Raw genomic sequence first — 21,154 nt, forward strand, 5'->3', positions numbered from 1 at the left:
CAGACAGCGAAGAATATGGTACCTTTCATTTTCAATTTGCAAAATTAAAATCGGGTAACCACCACGGCGTCAGGAATTTTTTTAAATAAACTTTAATTTTTGGTGCTACGCACAGGACAGCGGATAGTTTGCTCTGATTGGGCATTTCAATGACCTTTGATAATGATTGATAAATTTTAATTTTTAGTACATTTCGATATAAATAAATAAATTTGTTTATTGCAAAATAAAAACACATACTCTGTCCTTTGAAATAACACTTTTTTTAGCAACAACTTTCTTTGTTCATATATTTTAACTTATAGAATAAAAGTTTATTATTTTTAAACATATGCAATTGTTTCAACAATATTTCACAAACAATAATCAAATTAGTTAGATTTTTGTGGAAATAAAATATTAAAATACAAAAAAATATAGAGTAAGAAAATAATATATTAGATAAAGATTGGAAGAAATTTTGGTGGAAATTAACTTGTGTGAATCGAACACCGCTGTCCTGCGCGTAGTATCAAAAATTAATGTTTATTTAAAAAAATTCCTGGCGCTGTGGTAGTTACTCGATTTTAATTTTGCAAATTGCAAATGAAAAGTACAGTATTCTTCTATACGTAAAAAAAAATGTCAACTTACTATTTGCTTTATTTTCAGTCCTGCAACATTTTGAAAAAATGAATTTTTTTTTGAGAAAGCTGGATTGCAAAATTTATTTTGCAAAATATTTTGAACCGATCATAATCACGCACAATCACGGACAACGCACACATCTTATGGAAAATATAATGTCACTCAAATTCAATAAAATTTATACGAATAGATTAGTTTTAAATTAACGGTCAATTCTTATCATTGCGCCAACTCTTAATTTTGAGTAATTAGGGCGTAAATTGCAATTAAAAATTATCGAAAGCACATTTTTGGAGTCTATAAACGTGTCAGTTACAATCACTATTGCTCTGGGTGCTATTCAAAACAGCTTAAACCCCGCTGGGCCTAAGCGGATTAGTGAAACTATTATAATAAGACGCTTAATAGCCCGAGAAGATTTATGAAGTACCCATAATTTGAGTATTTTAAAATATTTTTTCTCTCTCTAACTTATGTACCTACCCATTTGATTTCAGATTGATTTATATCAATTTCTGCTCTTATTATTGAAAATTAAGAGTTGGCGCAATGATAAGAATTGACCGTTAAATTGAAACGAATATATTCATATAAATTTTATTGAATTTGAGTGACATTATATTTTCCATAAGATGTGTGCGTTGTTATTACAATATTATTACTCTAATTCGTATACGAGCATCAAAATTCGAATGGTTTAGATTAGACCCATTCGAGTCGACGTATACGAAAAAATTCGTACACGAAGTATTCGAAAATACAAGAAACTGGATTTTGAGCGAATTTGTTCTAATTTCGTATGCGAAATGTGCTCGAACGAAACCAAAAATATCACCCCTGGAAGTTCTAATAAAGGAATATGTAAATTCGATTTCTATTATTCTGGAACTTACACCGAGGATCCTCGACATAGACATGGAATAGGTATCTTCTTAAAGAAGCTCGATGACACTATTGGATCTTTGAAGACTCTTAAAAGTTGGAATAACATAATTCAGGAAGATGTCTACATAGGTATATGATGACTACAAAACAAGATTTAAAATTTTAAAATTAGGTATAGGTTCCAGAAAATTATTGATGAATAAATTACTAATATAGTTTTGTTAACGGGGCAGCTAGTACTTCTTTGGTTCGACCACAACCAAGCTGCGAGCTTAAATTGCAGCTTGGGGATAATATCTAAAATGGAAAATTATTCGTGGGCAAAAGTGAGCAAAAATTGTATTGCAACTGCTCTTGTCTGCTTTCTGGTAAAGAAATATCCTTAGAGCTTCAAAAAACTGAGCTGATATTATTCACAGCTGTTCTCGCTAGATATTGTTCAATTAAACACAATGTAAAAAGACAACGTGCACATTGTTATTTTTTAAAACCCTGTAGATTTAAGTAATTATTGTATATTATAATTGAAAAAAGAAAAGAACAAGAAAAAAAAAGAGAAAAGAAAAAGCAAAAAAAGAAAAAAAGCAAAAAGCAAAAAAAAAAGAAAAAAAAAACTAAGAAGATATAAACCTTAGAGATGTTGAATCGGGTTTATGTCTTAGCTTAGTAAAAAAATAATTAATAAAAAATAATAATTAAAAAATAATAAAAAAAAATTAAAGATATAAAAAAAATGCAAAAAAAATAAATATCTACAAAAAAATATTTACAACAAAAGCAGTGTATTATTTAGATAATAATTGTAATATGTTAGTTTGTTATGTATTTAGAATTAGAAATACAGAAGAACATCCTTTGATTGAAAAAACAAATTTGTTTGTTTTTAAAATAACAAAATGTCTGGCTAATTGGCTCGGCCAAGGCCATCAAATTCACAAAAAAAAAGGTGGAACATTAGGCCAGGAACTCAAGCTTTTCACCTCGCAATTTTTAAAGAATGGATCGATTTGTTTGCAAATTTGAGAATAAGTAGTGGATAGTCCAAGGATCAAAATCTATATGATTCCGAAAGGCGCTTTTACCAAGGGGGTGGTTGCCACCCCATCTCGGGGGTGGAAATTTTTTATTATATGTTGACCGCAAAAGTTGATAAAACATTAATTGTGGGCAAAAAATATTTTATACATTTTTTTGATAAAATTAATAGTTTTCGATTTATTAGCTATCGAAAGTGTTAGTTTTGTATAGAAAAAATCAATGTTTTTCGATATATTGTCCTTTTCATGATCATTTTTTAGTGCGTAACAAATGATAGGAAAAAGGGTAAGTCCGTGATAATACACATTTATGACATTTATTCTAACATGACATTTTAGTTAAATCTGACAGTTGTCACATTTTATTTTCAATTTGGAATAAAAACAAATCAAATGTGTTTCTTGCATTTATAAAATGGTATTTTCTTTGATTTGTATAGTCTTAAAAATTATACAGATTATATTTGTAATATTATTATCTAATTAAAAAAAAATATTTTTTTATTATGGCGCCATCTATCGACAACTAGAATAACTAGAATAAATGTTATTAAAATGTCACCGACGAAATTTAATCACCGACGTGCCTTTTTTTCTGTCACATACAATTTAATGCGTTAGAAAGAAATAGAAAAACTGTGACGCACTGAAAGATGATCATGAGAAATACTGTACCTACTCACTTAACGATTCGCTCAATTTTTGCTGGAGAAAAAATTTTTTCAAACCATGTTCTTGGGAATTAAATAACCTACAATTTTATATTGAAACATTTTTTCGTATCTCTAATGCTAATCTTTTCATTCTGAAGAAAATGGCATTTTTTACCAAACTACAAAAATTCGTTATTCGCCTTTAACTCCAGTTTTTTAAAAACTAATCATTCTAAGCCAGTTAAACTTCTGGAATCTATTAATAATACATAAATAAATAAAAATAAATAAGGCCATTGACTAAAAACACCGCTAACTTACATTTTTATGCTTCCAATAATTGGATTTCTCCTTTTTTCTTCAAAAAAATATATTGATTTTTTAACCGTAACTTTTTTATTTTTTATCTTAAAAAGTTTGGTAAAAAGTAATTTTGTAGGGTTTTACAAGATCTATAAGCTTATTAGTATTAAATATTTTTAAAATCCTCAGTCCCAAAAAGAGGTGACTTTGAAAGGGTTGGTAAAGGTGGTTTTTGCATGTTATTACAAGTTTTAATTGTCAATAGCTCACTCAATTTTTGTCGTAGAAAAAATGTTTGCAAACCATGTTCTTGGGAATTAAATATGCTACAATTTCATATTTAAACATTTTTTCGTATCTCTGATGCTAATCTTGCTATTCTGAAGAAAAGCCATTTTTTTTCAAACTACAAAAATTCGTTATTCGTTTTAACTCCATTGTTTAAAAAACTAATTATTCTAAGCCGGTCAAACTTCTAAAATCTATTAATAATACATAAATAAAAAGACTAAATAAGGTCAATGACTAATTTTAATTAGGGTGGCGATTATGGGGTTGCTTGCGATCACTTTTTCGCTGAAAAAAATAGGGACTGACATTCTTTTCATTATAAGTGACTTAATTTTTGAGCTAGAGACTTTTCTGTTATTTCTGGAGATAGATATTTTTAAGTACTTTAAATTAGTTTAAACAAGCTGTCCTCGAAAAATGCACAGTGTTCCCGTCTTTTGACTTTAAAACTACAATATTTAGCATTTGAAGAAGAAGAGCCAACATATAATAAAGTATAGCTCGATTACTATTGGTCCTAAAAAAATTTAAAGAAACGGTTTTGTTTATTTTTTCAAAGGGTACATTTTTGTTAAGTAAAGTTGTTTTGATAAAACGAAAACTTTTGGAGTTATTAGCAGAAAACTTATTAAAAACATTGATTTTTTCGATATAAAACTAACACGTTCAATAACGAATAAATCGAAAACTATCAATTTTATCAAAAAAATGCATAGAACGTTTTTTCCTTAGAATGAACGTTTTTACCAGCTTTTGCAATTAAAATATAATAAAATATTTCCACCCCCGAGATGGGGTGGCAACCACCCCCATGAAAAAAGCGTCTTTTGGCAGGATATAGATTTTGATCCTTTGACTATCCACTACTTATTCTTAAATTTTCAAGCAAACCGATCCATTCTGTAAAAATTGCAAGGTTTTGTCCTATTTTAAGCTTCATTACTTGGACTACATGCTTATTTTGCAGCTATTTGATTATTAAATTTTTTTTAACGCTATACGCTGTGAGCTCGTACATAGAGGGGATATTTACAAATTCGCGAGCGCCAGTAGTGACAAGTCTGTAAACCTTTACCGGAAATTTGACATAAATGCCAAAGTGATTAATTTAAAATTAAAATTAAAAACATTAATTATAAAAAATATTAGTTGGTCAAAGCTGTGGTATATATTTTTAACTTAAATATACTTACGTTTTAAATACTGAATTTAAGTTTTTTTAATATTTCATAATAAGTAATTATAAATTAATCTTACCGCCATCTACACGATAATTGTGAAAGTATCCGAAGTAAGAAATTCATATTTTATCAATAGAACGTCAAAATGATTAGCAAAATCTTAAAAAAATCAATTACAATTTAATTACTTTTTTGCGTTGTAAATATTAAGCGATAACAATTAAATAATAAATTTAAAAATTACCGGTGAAAGTTGAATTAGTAATCCGCTGGGAGCGCCACCAGCGAAGCTCAGAGCGTATATGTACATATTTGTAATAGGTTCTTTTGAACCTGATCATTAAAATTAGCGAACTGTTTCGACTTATATGTACCTACTTAATATAAATTTTGTTTAATAGTTATTTATGATATAAGTATTAAAAGTATATGTTTAAGGCACGCATGTGAAAGTTTTTAAGGCACATGAGTGCCTTAAAAATGTACTTTTTATGCATATCATACAATATTTTTTCTACATTACAGGACAATATCTACAAAAACTTTTACTTGAACTTGACTGACATTCCAATTTTATATTTTTTTGACATTACATCAAAATTGCATATACGGTCAATACGAACTGCAGTGCCTTAAAATTTTTTTAAACCACTAGTGCCTTAAAGTAGCATTTTTAACACGGTTGTAGAAAAATACCATTTTATTCCGTTATTACATAAAATTAAATCTTCAAATGGTAGGTACTCTATTTCGATGTTTCCATAAACCACTGCTTTACAGTGTGTAACTCCAGGAATTCAGTTCAATATTGACTCTTCTTCTTTTTTTAACTAACTGTTCCTATTTAAGTGGAAACAACTTCTACGTTATACGCCACTGCGTAAAGTGACCATAAATACAGAATTTATTGAAGTATTGAAGAAAAATAATAAGCGTTTATTTTGTTACAGTTGGATGATGCGGCGCTTCAGTTGTACAAAGATGGGGACTATGGATCTTACCTTGACCTCGAGGCCTCTATCAGCGAGCAGCAAGAAGAGTTTGAGGGTTTTCAATCAAAGTAAGTGCTGTTTGTGTCATTCTTTTTTAGTTGTTGTAGATGTACTCTGTCACGTATCGCCGAGATTGGTACGAAATGGTTTATTACACAAATGAGCATTTGATACAGCAACAATACAGCTAATATAGTTTATATAATAATTTATCCAAACACAATCTTTTGAAACATTTATTTTTTTTCATACATGTTTTTCAACATGTATGAATGTTCCTATACAAATATTAAACAAAAGTGTCTCAATGAAGATTAGTAACTTGTTCTTCTTCTTCAACCTCCTATTGGAGGTTGGATATCATAATGGCTATGGTCACTTTGTTGGCTGCTGCTCTGAATAGTTGTAATGAACTACAGTTAAACCATTCTCTAAGGTTCCTCAGCCAGGAGATGCGTCTTCTTCCTATGCTTCTTCTTCCTTGGATCCTTCCTTGCATAATAATTCCCAGCAACTCATATTTTTCTCCTCTGGTAATGTGACCCAAATATTCCAGTTTTCTAGTTTTTATACTTTTCATAATTTCTAACTCCTTATTTAAACGTCGTAGCACTTCAACATTGGTAATCCTTTGAACCCACTGAATTTTCAATATTCTTCTGTAACACCACATTTCGAACGCTTTTATTCTTGTTATGTGTTGTCTCTTCAATGTCCAAGCTTCCATTCCGTATAGAAATATAGAAAATATGTAGCATTTTAGAGCCCTCAATCTGAGAGGCAAATGAAGGTCTTTGTTTGTAAGCAGCGTTTAAATGCTGTCATAAATCCTTGCCTTGCAGTTTCAATTCGGACTTTAATTTCTTTGCTTTGGTCATTTTTGTCATTAACCCAGGTTCCCAGATATTTGTATGTCTTAACTTTTTCTATTTGGGTTTGCTCTATCATTAACCTTTCATTTCCATGTTCTGTTTTTGAGACAATCATAAATTTAGTTTTTTTCTTGTTTATTTTTAGTCCGTATCGAATGCAATAATCGTTAATTCTATTTAGCAATTCTTGTAGCGATTCCAGGGTGTCTGCCATTATAACGATGTCATAAGCGAATCTTATGTTATTTACTATTCTTCCGTTTATAGAGTCACTTAGCTCCGCTATCGGTTCCTAAAATATGGCTTCACTGTACAGGTTAAACAGTAGTGGCGACAGAACACAACCCTGTCTTACTCCTTTCTTTATATAAATATTCTCGGATTCTTGTTCTTCTATCTTTATATTGGCCTTTTGATTCCAATACAGATTGATGATAATTCGTAAATCTCGTCTGTCTATATCTCTGTTTTTCAATAATTCTATTAGTTTTTCATGTCGGGCCCTGTCGAAGGCTTTTTCGAAGTCGATGAAACAGGAATAAATATCCAGGTTCATATCTAAGCATCTTTGAGAGAGGACATTAAACGCAAACAATGCCTCTCTTGTTCCAAGTCCTTTGCGGAACCCAAATTGGGTATCATCCATATCATATATTTTGAGGGTATGGCTTATTAGTGATATTGTCCTATAGTCCGAACAATCTTTGGCATATATTGTTTTTGGTATTGTTACAAAAGTGGACACCAACCATTCCTGAGGGATTTTTCCGGTTTTATATACTTCATTAAACAGATCCAGTAGTACCGGTAGAGTTTCATCGTCTAGACATTTCAGTAATTCAGCAGGTGTTTCGTCTGGACCTACAGTTTTTCCGTTTTTGCGTTTCTTGTTGCTTGTTCGATTTCCTTCATTATGATCTCTCGTCCCGTTTCCCTGTCGATTTCTTCCGGTTCTTGTCTATTATCCTCAAACAGATCTGTTATGTATGTCTTCCACTTTTTTAATTTCTCTTTGACTTCTATAATAATTTTTCCATTTATGTCTTTAAGAAGGTAATCTTTGTTTTTTCGCTGTGTATTTGTGATTTCCTTTATTTTCTTGTGCATGTTAAAGCTATCATACTTTTTAGAATATTCTTCTATTTCAATACATTGATTTGCCAGCCAGGTGGATTTGGCCTCTTTTATTTTCTTTCCTATTAATCTCTGGATTTCCTTGTATTTTGCCTTACTCCTACCTTTATGTTTTCTTCTTTCCTCCATTAGCTCTAGGATTTCTGAAGTCATTCATCTTTGTTTTTTTATTATTTTTGTGGGTAACATCTTCTTTCCTGCCTCTACTAACATTTATTGTATCATGTTCCATTTGTTATTAACATCTGTTGTTTGTATCACGTCTTGTTTTATTTTCTTTAAGTTATCATTTATTTCTTCTTTTAGCCTCTGACGTAGAGGTTCTTCTTTTATATTTGAGACATCAAATCGTGGTATATTTGTTTGTTTTTGGATATTTTTCAGTTTTATCTTCATTACGCCTACTAATGGATTATGATCTGAATTTATGTCAGCTCCGAGGTATGTTCTCACAGACTTTATAGTGTTTTTATATCTGGATTTGATTAAAATGTAATATATCTGGTTTCTTACAATGTGATCTTCCGAATCCGCCGGTGATATCCAGGTGTAAAGTATTCTTTTAGGTAATTTAAATAGGGTATTCATTACTACCAGCTCCTCGCTTTGGCAGAATTGGACAAGTCTGTCCCCCCTTTCATTTCTTTCATTTTTTCAGATTAATAACTATATCACAGTAAATAGACATAGTATTGTTTTAAGAGATAATATTCTTCTTCTTCTTCAGGTGCCGTCCTCGTTCCGAAGTTTGGCTATCATCAAGGCTATGCGTATTTTTGATACCGTAGATCTAAATAATTGGCAGCTGCTGCACTTGTACCAATCTCTTAAATTCTTCAACCATGAATGTTTTCTTCTGCCAATGGATCTTTTACCTATTATTTTTCCCTGTATAATTAATTGTAGTAGCTGGTACTTTTGTCCCCTCATTATATGTCCCAAGTATTGCAGTTTGAGCTTTTTAATAGTAAGCGCAAGTTCTTTTTCTTTCTGCATCCTTCGCAACACTTCCATGTTTGTCACTCTCTCTGTCCACGATATTCTCAGTATCCTGCGGTACATCCACATCTCGAATGCTTCTATTTTCCTTGTATCGATCTTTTTCAGTGTCCAAGCTTCCATTCCATAGAAAAGAACTGACAGCACGTAACATCTCATGAGGCGAATTTTAAGATTTAAACTTAGCTCTCTTCCGCATAAAACTGTTTTCATTTTGGTAAAAGTAGCTCTAGCTTTTTCTATTCTGATCTTGATTTCTTCAGAGTTGTCGTTGTTTTCATTAATAACAGTTCCCAGGTAATTATATTTTCTAACACGCTCAATTCTTTGATCATGATAATATTCATGGATACGTAAATATTTACAGGATGTAACAAATTACATAATTTTCGCCAAATATTCCATTCTCTTTCACTATTCCTTTCATCACCATTCCCTTTGCCTTTATCCTTGTCCTTATGAGGGGTCGCTTCAAAAATAAGATTTAGCTACAAGTTTCTATTTTGGGTCATACCAGTAGCAATCTCCTTTACCGAGATGTATCTAAGCGTCTCTCCTATAGCTCTTCCTCTCCTACTCCTCCCAGATACTTAAGACTTAGCCATTCTTCGTATTGGGTGGTTAAACTACGTTTTCTCATTTTTGAATTAGTTGGTGACACCCTTAGACTTCCACTAATATCTCCCTTTCTCTTGTCGTTTCCCCATTACCTACTGAGGATCTTGATTTCCTCTAATACTCCTAAAAAATTTTCTCCATTGGTCTCTAGCTTCAACTGCTCGAGAGTTTCGCACAACGAATGATCCCCTCAATTCTAAATTTGGTCGGACAATCCTCCTGGTCTTTTTCGTCTCCTCTGCGAACCACGTGATCAAAGAACTGTAGAATTTACTGCAGACATGTTGTGGACAGCCTTTTGTTAATGTCTAGTTGGTTAAGCATGGAGAATTTTTTCCCTGAACCTGGTACAAATAATAATTATATTAATGGTTATATGTGTTAGGTACTCAATAGAGAATTGAATAACCTTTCAAATGAGCTAGCACACGACCCCTTTTCTCATTTAAAAAATCATCAATTACGTTATCACGCCCAGATGGATGACGTCACTATTATTTTAAAATAAAATAAAATTAAAGAGATCTGTGATCTTTTGCGATTTTACATAAAGAGATCATGTTTACCAAATAGAAAATGAAAAGTTTACATAAAAAATAATACCTTGTATACTTACTAGTCCTGTATCTTCGCTTGGTTGGTTTTACGTCCAAGGCACAGTTCACTTCACTAAATGTCAGTTTACAAAGGAATAGATACGATAAAAGTACATCAATGAATGGCTGTTTCCATAGTTTATAGAAAAATTCAGCATTTACTTCTTAAAACAAATCGGCACTACTCGAACAAAAATTTTGAAGAACTCATTAGTTCTTTAGTACAGGGGTCACCAATTATATTTCCTGAGGGTCCGTTTCAAAAACCTATGACACTTCCGGGGTCCGGAGTTAACACTACCTGTCTGGTTGTTCCAATTCGGTAAACAAATCAGAAGGGTGCAGTGCGAAATTTTTAGGCAGAAATTGTTTTTAACAGTTTTTAATATTTAAATCCAAAACATCACCTTTTTTTGCTCCCGATAATATGTTTTTATCATTTTTGGGTCATCTTAAACACAAAAGATTTTCTGTAATTTTTCTCAAAACTTGATAGATTTCAAGTTTTAAGCGATTTATAATCTGAAAAATGCGAAAATAAGCATTTTCGAAGATTAAAAATTCATGTGCACATTATTATTTTTGCGGTGGTCAAGTGCCTAAATTGAAATTTAAACATTCAATTTCAAGATTTTGATGAGTTATCGGGGTTTATTTCAATTTTGACCGTTTATTTTTATTGGCGTATTTAATTAGCACATTGGCAATAACTAATTGCATAAATAAGTATAGCATTAAGAAAAAAATATATAGACGAAGTAGTTTTCAATCCTAATAGTAAATTATTAATATTGAAAATATTAAAAATATTTCTAAAAGATTTTTAAATTGAAAACTTATTGGTGCACTTTCCTGGTGACACCTCCAAGACTTCTACAATTTGCAAGTCAAATGGATGCTGCAGTGAAGACGAGAGGGAAGGAATTCTACACTATGCAATTCACATCCCCCGTCTGCAGCTGGTAAAGTTCCAACGGAAAAATGCACCTAGTTACTCTACGGAGTAATACGACTATAAAATAAAAATGTATACCATTTTTATTCAGTTGCAATGCGAAGGTAAAACAATCTTACTTTTCAATTAGAATACGGAGTGCAGTCCAGTCCCTTTAATCGCGATTTTCGGCTCTTATTGGAGCCTCATCGGAAAGAACGTAGGCACTGTTCTCCACATTTTAACTGATTCGCATCGAGAGCTTTTCCCACCCATTGCAGCTGAAGTGATGATAGTAGGTGGCTAGCGCCATCTGGCATTGAAAGACGAAGTAGTTTTCAATCCTAATAGTAAATTATTAATATTGAAAATATTAAAAATATTACTAAAAGATTTTTAAATTGAAAACAGTTGCAATGCGAAGGCAAAACAATCTTACTTTTCAATTAGAATACGGAGTGCAGTCCAGAACTACTTCGTCTTTCAATGCCAGATGACGCTAGCCACCTACTATCATCACTTCAGTTGCAATGGGTGGGAAAAGCTCTCGATGCGAATCAGTTAAAATATGGAGAACAGTGCCTACGTTCTTTCCGATGAGGCTCCAATAAGAGCCGAAAATCGCGATTAAAGGGACTGGACTGCATTCCGTATTCTAATTGAAAAGTAAGATTGTTTTGCCTTCGCATTGCAACTGAATAAAAATGGTATACATTTTTATTTTATAGTCGTATTACTCCGTAGAGTAACTAGGTGCATTTTTCCGTTGAAACTTTACCAGCTGCAGACGGGGGATGTGAATTGCATAGTGTAGAATTCCTTCCCTCTCGTCTTCACTGCAGCATCCATTTGACTTGCAAATTGTAGAAGTCTTGGAGGTGTCACCAGGAAAGTGTACTAATAAGTTTTCAATTTAAAAATCTTTTAGTAATATTTTTAATATTTTCAATATTAATAATTTACTATTAGGTTTGAAAACTGCTTCGTCTTTCAATGCCAGATGGCGCTAGCCACCTACTATCATCACTTCAGTTGCAATGGGTGGGAAAAGCTCTCGATGCGAATCAGTTAAAATATGGAGAACAGTGCCTACGTTCTTTCCGATGAGGCTCCAATAAGAGCCGAAAATCACGATTAAAGGGACTGGACTGCACTCCGTATTCTAATTGAAAAGTAAGATTGTTTTGCCTTCGCATTGCAACTGAATTAAAATGGTATACATTTTTATTTTAAAAAAATATATGTTAATAATATAGTATAAAATTTTAATAAATGTGAAAAGTATTTGTTGGGCATTTTTCGCATAAGTACGTATGATATGTATAATTAGTGCGACAGAGACGCACCATAAATTGCGATGTACGGCAGCTTAAAAGTCGAGCGAACTCGCATAATCAGCAATTACAAAACAACGGTCTATATTGAAGTAACCCCGATTACTCGTTAGAATCTTGAAATTGGATCTATAAACTTCAATTTAGGCACTTAACAACCTGAAAACTAATAATTTACATATGAGTTTTCAAACAACGAAAATGCCTCGAAAAGTATTTTCACATTTTTCAGATTTTAAATCGCTTATAACTCGACATCTATCAATTTTTGAAAAAAAAATGACAAGAGACCTTTTTTTAAATAAAATTTTTGGGGCTAAAAGGTAATTTTGAATTTGTATAAAAATATTGTTTTGCCCGGAATCCCGGGCCCCTTCTGATTTGTTTAAGGGGACATTTTTGAACAGGAATCCACAAAAAAAAAACCGAATAAGAAATTTTGTCATTCGGAAGCGGCCTCACAACATGGAGTAATATGAAAAGGAAACCTAATAATATCCGATTGTTTTTTGGCCACTGTAGAGTTGAATACTTACCTGGTACAATAAATAAAATATAAATTAATTGTGTATTGTTTTGATGTTATTATCAGTAACACAGAAGTATTGTAAATTGTTATTGAGAATATTTTAAAAGTTAGGGATTTATAGTTTGGATGTTAATAACGTCTTTCTTAAGCTTTTAGACATATTCATATTTGAACATAGTTATTAACTTTCTTGAAATTCAGTTATTAAAACAGAAATTTACAATAAATAATCATACTTAGTACGAAATGGTAAATAATTTGTTATCTTTTCTACATTAGTTTCAATGCAAGCTGGTTGTTGCAAACTTATTAAATCTGAAAACTATTTGAATTACATGCAAACCTGAAAAGTACTCCCACTTAACATATAGTAAAGAGGAAATAAATATAAAAAACGCACATGACAATTTTATATTACAGTTTACTTAAATTCAAAATTAACGATTATAATAAATATAACAATAAAGGGAAAACTCTTTACAAAATTAAATTATCAGTGAGAAAAAGACATTCTTTATTATGTACAACTTGTCTGAAGTTTGGAGTGAGTTTGGTGCAACTGATTCTCATTGGGGAGTTGAGATATTCATCTGTGAGCTGAGATCTGTACCGATTTTTAATAAAGTCCATAATTGAAAAAGCGGCTTCGCACACATAAGTTCAGTCAAACATAATATACACACAATTTCATGGCCAAACATTTTCAAAATTGCCAAACGCTATATTCTGAATCTATGACGGTCCGCACAAAAGTAGCTCATGGTCCGGATGCGGACCGCGGTCCGCTAATTGGTGACCCCTGCTTTAGTATATTAAACGGGATCAAAAAAATATAAAAGCAACTCCATGTTTTAACTTTGTCAGAAACTGCTAACACAAAAAACTTCTCCTGCCTGCATCCGAAAAGATTATATATCAAATTGGTATAAGTATAAGTAGTCGCGTTCGCCTAGAAACAGCGAAAACACGGTGGTCTAACTTGCTTAGACCATAGTGGAACATTTTAGCTCCAACACAGACTTCTGCAATAAAATTGCACAATAACTTCACCTTACACAAACTTAAAATGGAAATTCAACCTTTCAGGTACTGCAACCCTGCAGACCTCCGAGGCTAACTCAAACTTGACTTCTTTACAGCTCCAACGTAACTACTTGACGGCTCAAACGTAACTGAATTTTTCATCGGTCCCAATTCAAGACAAGATTCCTGCTCAGACACAGAAATTACCTCCCATTCTGGCAATCACCAGATAGTTATCCAATTAAAAGAAACCAAATATTTCTTCTACCAATAAAATAGCTAGTATATGTTACTAAGTCACAGCCCACTAAACTCGTAAATCTTCTGTTGACGAATCCAAATCATAGAGCCACATCAGCTAAGACTCTCCTGATTCCCACAGAAAAATATGCCAAATCAACTAAAAAGACACTTGGACTCTCAACCAAACTTAGAACCACTTTATCCGATAAGATAAACATTTCAGCGACATCCTGGCACCTTCTCGCGAATTAGCTCTTTGAAGTTAACACCGCATCCTCTGTAGAATATAATAAATAATTTGAGGTACTTATGATATCTACGCCAAATTCCAGAGAACGTAAGTTAGATAAACAGCACAATATTCGATGTCGTGAGAAACGGAAAGAATCACAGCTGAACTAACTCGACAGTCCTTCAATGAAAAAACATTATATCCGCCAATTTACTGGGAATGATAAATGTATCGATGCCAAGGGCGTACTATAAATCATATTATCATAAAACCAAAAAAAATAAAAGATAAACATTCATGATTTCGGCACCGTTTCAACTGGTGTCCAAGGTCACTGCTAAGGCATGTTATCTTCTGGAGTTTAGAAGGTTTTTCGGCACCATGTGCACCTAGGGTCGGTATTGATGACGTATTCTTGTTCAGCGACCCCAAAAACACACGAGTAATCTGTTTGCATTAGCTTAATGCCAAAAACCCTCGAACCTGCTCCTGAGGCCGGTTCTGATGGCGTATTCGTCTTCAGCGACCCCAAAAACCCACCGACTAATAAAATCTGGGACATAATACACTTATTTTGACATGTTTATGCACTTTTTGATGCATTTTATGCACTTTAAAATGAAACTATGCATTTCCACGCATTTTTCTATAATAGACTTTTTTTGTGACATTATCTTGAACATACTGCAAAAGTTGCAAGTCTCTAGGTGCTGTATATAAAAATCGATTTATTTTGTGCTAAATGCCTTGGATTACTACGAATCTTTTACTAAAAACTTCTTAGCCTGGGACACTGTTGATATAACATTAATCTAAAAACTGTTACATTATTTATTGTCTTTTGTTTTTATTCACGTTTTGTATTAGTTGTTTATTGAAAAAGAACAATTTTGTTATATAGTGCCTGGCCAAATTATTAGGCCAAGTAAGGAACAATTTGCTATATTTATTATGAAGTTATTTTTCTCATGATTATGAACATATTTGAAAAATATTCTGTTGTGTTCCTTTTTTTGTGGATATAAACTTTAAGGTGCGGATCCATTAGGTTTGCTGCTCCTCACTCCCTGCAACTGCTCCAATCGATACGTCATGCGCTCCTGTACATATAAATCGCCACCGATTGGAGCGCCGAACGGAGCGCGAACCTAATGGATACGCACCTTTATCTGTAAAGGAGCGCATGTCGTATCGATTGGAGCAGTTGCAGGGTGCGCGGAGCAGCAAACCTAATGGATACGCATCTTAAAGTTAATATGCACAAAAAAGGAACGCACCTTAAGGAGGGGGTATGGTTTGAAATCAACATATCAAGCACATTTTTGTGAATTTTTTTCGAAACTATGGTAGAATTATTTTATTTTTAAATTAAATAAACACATTAAGTACAATTCAAAGAATATTTAAGAAAAAATTCAATCCAAAATATTAAAAAATAAGCCATTGGCGACAAATTTTGGCAGGCAGCTCAAAAAAAATGGATTTTGCGGTGGACATCAGAACTCATCACTGGATTATACGAAACAAAAAATTCAAAAATATTTTATTAGCTTATGAGTTTCACGAGGTAATAACGTCGAGTCTTTTTTATTTTTAATGATTTTTGAATTTTTGGTATCACTCAAAAGTCAAAAATACGAAATTTTTGATAAAAATTTTGTGAAAACCAACAGATTTAATATTGTTGAACAAAAAATAAGCACAAAACGAAGAATATCTCGACGTTGTTACCTCACGAAATGTCTAAAAAAAATCTGTGCAAAATATCAGGTAGATCGGCCGAGTAGTTTTTCAGTTACAGTGTCCACCGCATTTGAAAAAGCAGTTTTGAGAAAAATGCGTTTAAAGTTTTGACAATTGCATCTTCATCTTCTTATTTGTCTGCCAAATCGTAAAGTGATGAACATTGGAATATGTTTTTTAAATTGGGGAGTAATCTACAAAAGAGAAGGCGAACAGTTGTTTAACGTTTCTCACTACGCTCCGGCGTGCTGGCGCGAAGCCGCGGCAAAGCGAGTCGAAGGTAGGGATAGTCAACACCCTGTATCTCTGGTAATTTTACTCCGATTATTTTGAAATTTTCAGAGAGTATTCTTGAAAGTATGCACTTTTATTTAAAATAATAAAAAAATTTAAATATTTCAAACCATACCCCCTCCTTAAAGTTACAGGGATCGCGGAGGCCAGGTACTATATGTATTATTACACAAGATTCTACTTGATCAAAAATTGAAGGTACCTACATACATATTCCCGAAATTTGAATAAACTAAAAATATTTCGAAAAGTAATAAGTTTTGGTATAGGCAATACTTCATAAAAATGAAACAGCATCAACAATGAGATATTAAAAAAATAAATAAAATATAGGGCTATAAGCTATAATGTTTAGAAAAATATAAGAGAATCGTAATAATTTTATTATCTTTTGTAGTTCACCTTATATTAGAATATTTGACATTGATTTCTGTTAATCGTAATTCGAAAACAAGAACATGTTGTTTATCTTATTATGGTAAATGAATATCTACTTAATTTATTTTTGTAGGATATGGTGTGTTTATTTCATGGCGATTTAAAAATTGTATATTTGCATTACCACATAGGTATTAATCATCCTGTAGATTTGTCATATTATTCAAGTCTGGAGAATATCATTGACTATACATTTTCCAAATAACTTTTTTGGATATTCTCTACCAAATCAAATTATCGAACAACAATTCAATATCTCTCAATAATTAAAAAATCTTTATTAATTTTTAACTTTATTTAATGTGAAGACGAACAAATGAACACTAATTAACTCATTAGATATGACTCCATTTTTTAGTAGTTACTTATAATTTAAAAAATATAAATATCATCCTTCATCATGTGTGCCGCGAAGATTTTTAAATCGCTGTTCACTGTTAAATCAACTGTTACACCTACTAATGTAGGCAACTATACCTTTCACCAGTTGTAATGTAAGTTGCATATTAGTGGTAACCATTCTTGTTTTGTGTATTATATAGTATGGTCAATGAAAGGTGATAATTTGGGAAATAATTTATGGTGATTTTTTTGAAAGTTTAATGTAAACTTTATTAATTTATTATGTATATGTATAAATGTTGTAACTATTTATTTACATTATATGGGTGTACATTTATTGGCCATTTTTTTGCGTAAGTATACAAGTTTTTGTAAATTTTTCTTTTTGCACCTTCTTTGTTCTTAATGTTTTCAAAACTAATAAAAAATTCTTAGTCGTACCCTCTCCATTTAATAATGCACAGTGACCTACTTTGATATTGTTTGTATTTTTGCAACTGCATCGAGGCTTCATTGTTCTTTCTTTTGTTTCGATATCATCTAGCCTAGGATTCTTCTGTTGTCTTCTATTCTTTGTATAGTTTCCCAGTTTTCTAGCTTATTTTGATTTATTAATTTCTCAGGTAGATGTTTTGACTTTATGTCTTTTTGTCCATTTTATTTTTTCACTTATTCGATTAGATTCGCCACTATGTTGCATCAGCAACAAAATTGGCAGTAAGTTTTTCTAGGTTATCAAAAGTTTGCGTACCGGCATCTTGTTTTACTGTTATCCTTTGTTTGATCACCTTGACAAGCTTTTTGGTATTTATTGATATTAACTACACTATTTGATATAGAATCTTGTAACTAATTTCTAGTTCAGTAGACAATAATCTGCATCTTTTGGTCGTATAAGTCCTTGGAAAATGTTAAATTAGTTTCATGTAGTTGCTTTGTTTTGCACATGTTAATGGATCTGCAGTTTTTTACTTGCTTCTACTAAAGACCATCCTCATTACGATCAGAAATTCCTGACAAAATGTTGTTAACTTCTTGTAGATGTTTTTGCTTCTCACAATTTAGTGCAAAAATGGTTATCTTTAATTATCTTCCTCGTATATTATTACGAGTATATGGCTGTGAAACGTTAAATTTATCAGCAACCGTAGTACACCAATTCCAAGATTTTCTCAATAGAGAAATATAAAAAATCCTTCGTATATCTTACCCTAATCGAATATCGAATGAAAATTTATAGAACCAAACCAACAAAGAAAATGTAGAGGAAATTAATAAGGGAAGAAAATGAGATGGCTGGACCACACACTCCTTACATCCCCAGATGACACTGCCAGGTCAGTGCTGGATTGGGATCCTCAATGCCGTTGAAAGTAGATAGATATAAAAAAAAACTAGCAAAAAGACAGTACTGGGCGAAGGGAAAGGAATAATGAGAAAATCCTGAATTGAAATCAAAGTACTAACACAAAGCCAGAAATAGAGTTCGCTGGAGACACTTCTTTCGACACAACTTTCCCAGGCAACCAAACGACGTTTTTATAACGTAGATAACATGTCATAAAAATGTCCAATTGACGTGTTTCTATGACGTAGTACTGACGTTGAAAATCACGTGTTATTGTCTCATCAATTTGACGTTATAATTGTGACGATTTTAAAACGTCAAAAAGATGACGACTTTTACACGTCGCCGTCGGTAAAATCACGTCTGTAATACTTTCAAAAAGTGACCTCTTTCTCTTTCAGATGTTTCAAAATAGTATAAGAAATAGGTAACATGAAAATGTAGGCTAAAAATTAATTTAATTAAACTCGATAACACATAATTAGTTCATTAACAGAAAATAAACATAAACTCAAAACAAACAAGCTTTTTAAGCTTCTCTAAATTTTGTGACGTCAGACTTAGGCTGTCTGAAATGAAAACGTCTTTTAAACGTATTTTAACGTCATTTAATCTTACGTATTTAAAATCACCTACAAAAGACGTCTATATGACGTAATGTTCAAACACGTGTAGATATATATTCAACAAAAACTGCCGTTTCCTCGAAGTTATATGACGTCACTTGGTTGCCTGGTTTCCTTGATGAGGAATTATTTTTCTGTGAAATACTAATAAGTTCTTTTATAGTATTAATTTTTCTCTTAAAGCCATTCTGAAAAAAAAGTTTAGTTAAAAAAAAAAGAAAAAAAGTTGGTGGTTACTGTTTAAATATAATGTCACAGGAGTTTTTGGTAATAATCAACAAAAAGAAAATCGTGAAAAAATTTCACTGTACACTTTTTCTCAAAACATCCTACATAATTATAACAAGTAATTATTTGACGATATTTTTAGATATTTTTTGCCAATACAAGTTATCTAATATGTATTCCAAACATGGAACAATCCTTCCTTTTTCCACATCTCAACCAACACCAACACGCAACACAACAAAGCCATTATAACTTTTACCGATCAAGCCTTATTATTTTATTTGTCATTTTATAATGAAGTGTTATTAAAGGCTAGACGTATAAATAATAAATCCTAATTTGATTGATGAACGTAAATGTTATAGACAAACGCCTCTATCTAGTAAATTGCTATTCATTATCGTTAATTGAGCACTGTTGCTTTTTGTAGTGGATTTCTTGCAATTTATCAGATTTCATGAGCGCCGACAGTGACGTAGCAATAGACCAGTGGTGGGCAAACATGTGTTTTTATTTGTGTGTGTTTTGTTAATATTTTAGCGGACAACCAAATATGTTTATTCGCAGTTTTTTCTCGTGAATCAATTTCATTGGTAAATACTGAGGACTTATTTATCCTCAAAAATAGAAATCAAGCGTGTTTATCCTCAGTAATTCTTGGTGACCATTCAAAATAACTTTATCTGCGCCAATCCATCATTGACTTTATAACAACTAATGGGAAATGAGGTGCAGCCTTATGCTGCATAAACCACATTTTGTCATCTTACATCAAGTTACAAATTATCCAAAATATTACTAAAAGTTAAAAATACAAAATAATCTCCATTTAAATGAAGAATATATCGCCTATACTGCCCCACCAAATGTTCAGACTCCGAGAAGATTCCGTTTTTGATAGTTCCTACAAGTTGACACTCTCTTTTCAGATGTCTTAAAATTGCACGTAGTATATTTATATCATTGAGATCGATCTTTTTTTTTGAAACATTAGTTTTGAGTGATTGACTTTATCAAAGGCCTTTTCATAATCTATGAAGACAAATATGCATATTTTTGTTGATCGCGACATTTTTACATGAGTAGGTACAATAAATTAAAAAAAAAGAATGTGTGTGTACTTTGTACGCACGTAAGAAGTTATACTTCTATTATAATATAATTTCAACGAAATAAATATACCTACTTAACAGTTACAATACAAAAAATTAACAATAATTACCAAAAATGAACCAAAACTTAACAATGCCAAATGTTAAAAAAAAAAGAAAAAATATGAATCGTCCGGGATTTGAACCCGCAATCTCGCGATTTTTTGATCTCTGGTCCAATGCTCTACCAACAAGGCCATCAGGCCGCATGCAACCCAGCTTTCAGATATACATAATTATACATCACGGTGACAAGTGAAATATAAAAATAGATGTGTTATTATTTTACGCCCAGGGAAGACAAATCCAAAGACACAAAATTATAATAAAAAACCTTTTAAACCACCTTTTTCAAATTGCGCAAGTTGTATTATTAATATTAATGTTAATAAACGAAATATAAATATTTTGACGTTTCACAATTTGACAATTCACTTTTAACTGCAGTGCCTTAAAAATTTTAAAGCACTAGTGCCTTAAAGTAGCATTTTTAACGCTCCT

General features: G+C 31.9%; 1 protein-coding gene across 4 annotated transcripts in view; it reads left to right on the forward strand.

The window, feature by feature from the left end:
- Positions 1–21,154, forward strand: part of LOC114335223 (FH1/FH2 domain-containing protein 3) — an 843,862-nt gene that overhangs the window by 513,755 nt on the left and 308,953 nt on the right. For all 4 annotated transcript variants that reach the window (XM_050661657.1, XM_050661656.1, XM_050661658.1 and 1 more), the window contains one exon: positions 5,928–6,037. In XM_050661657.1, the coding sequence (XP_050517614.1) occupies positions 5,928–6,037 (110 nt within the window). The remainder of the gene's footprint in view (positions 1–5,927; positions 6,038–21,154) is intronic.

This window comes from Diabrotica virgifera, chromosome 9 (genome assembly GCF_917563875.1).
Source record: "Diabrotica virgifera virgifera chromosome 9, PGI_DIABVI_V3a".
NCBI classification, from domain to species: Eukaryota; Metazoa; Arthropoda; class Insecta; order Coleoptera; family Chrysomelidae; genus Diabrotica; species Diabrotica virgifera.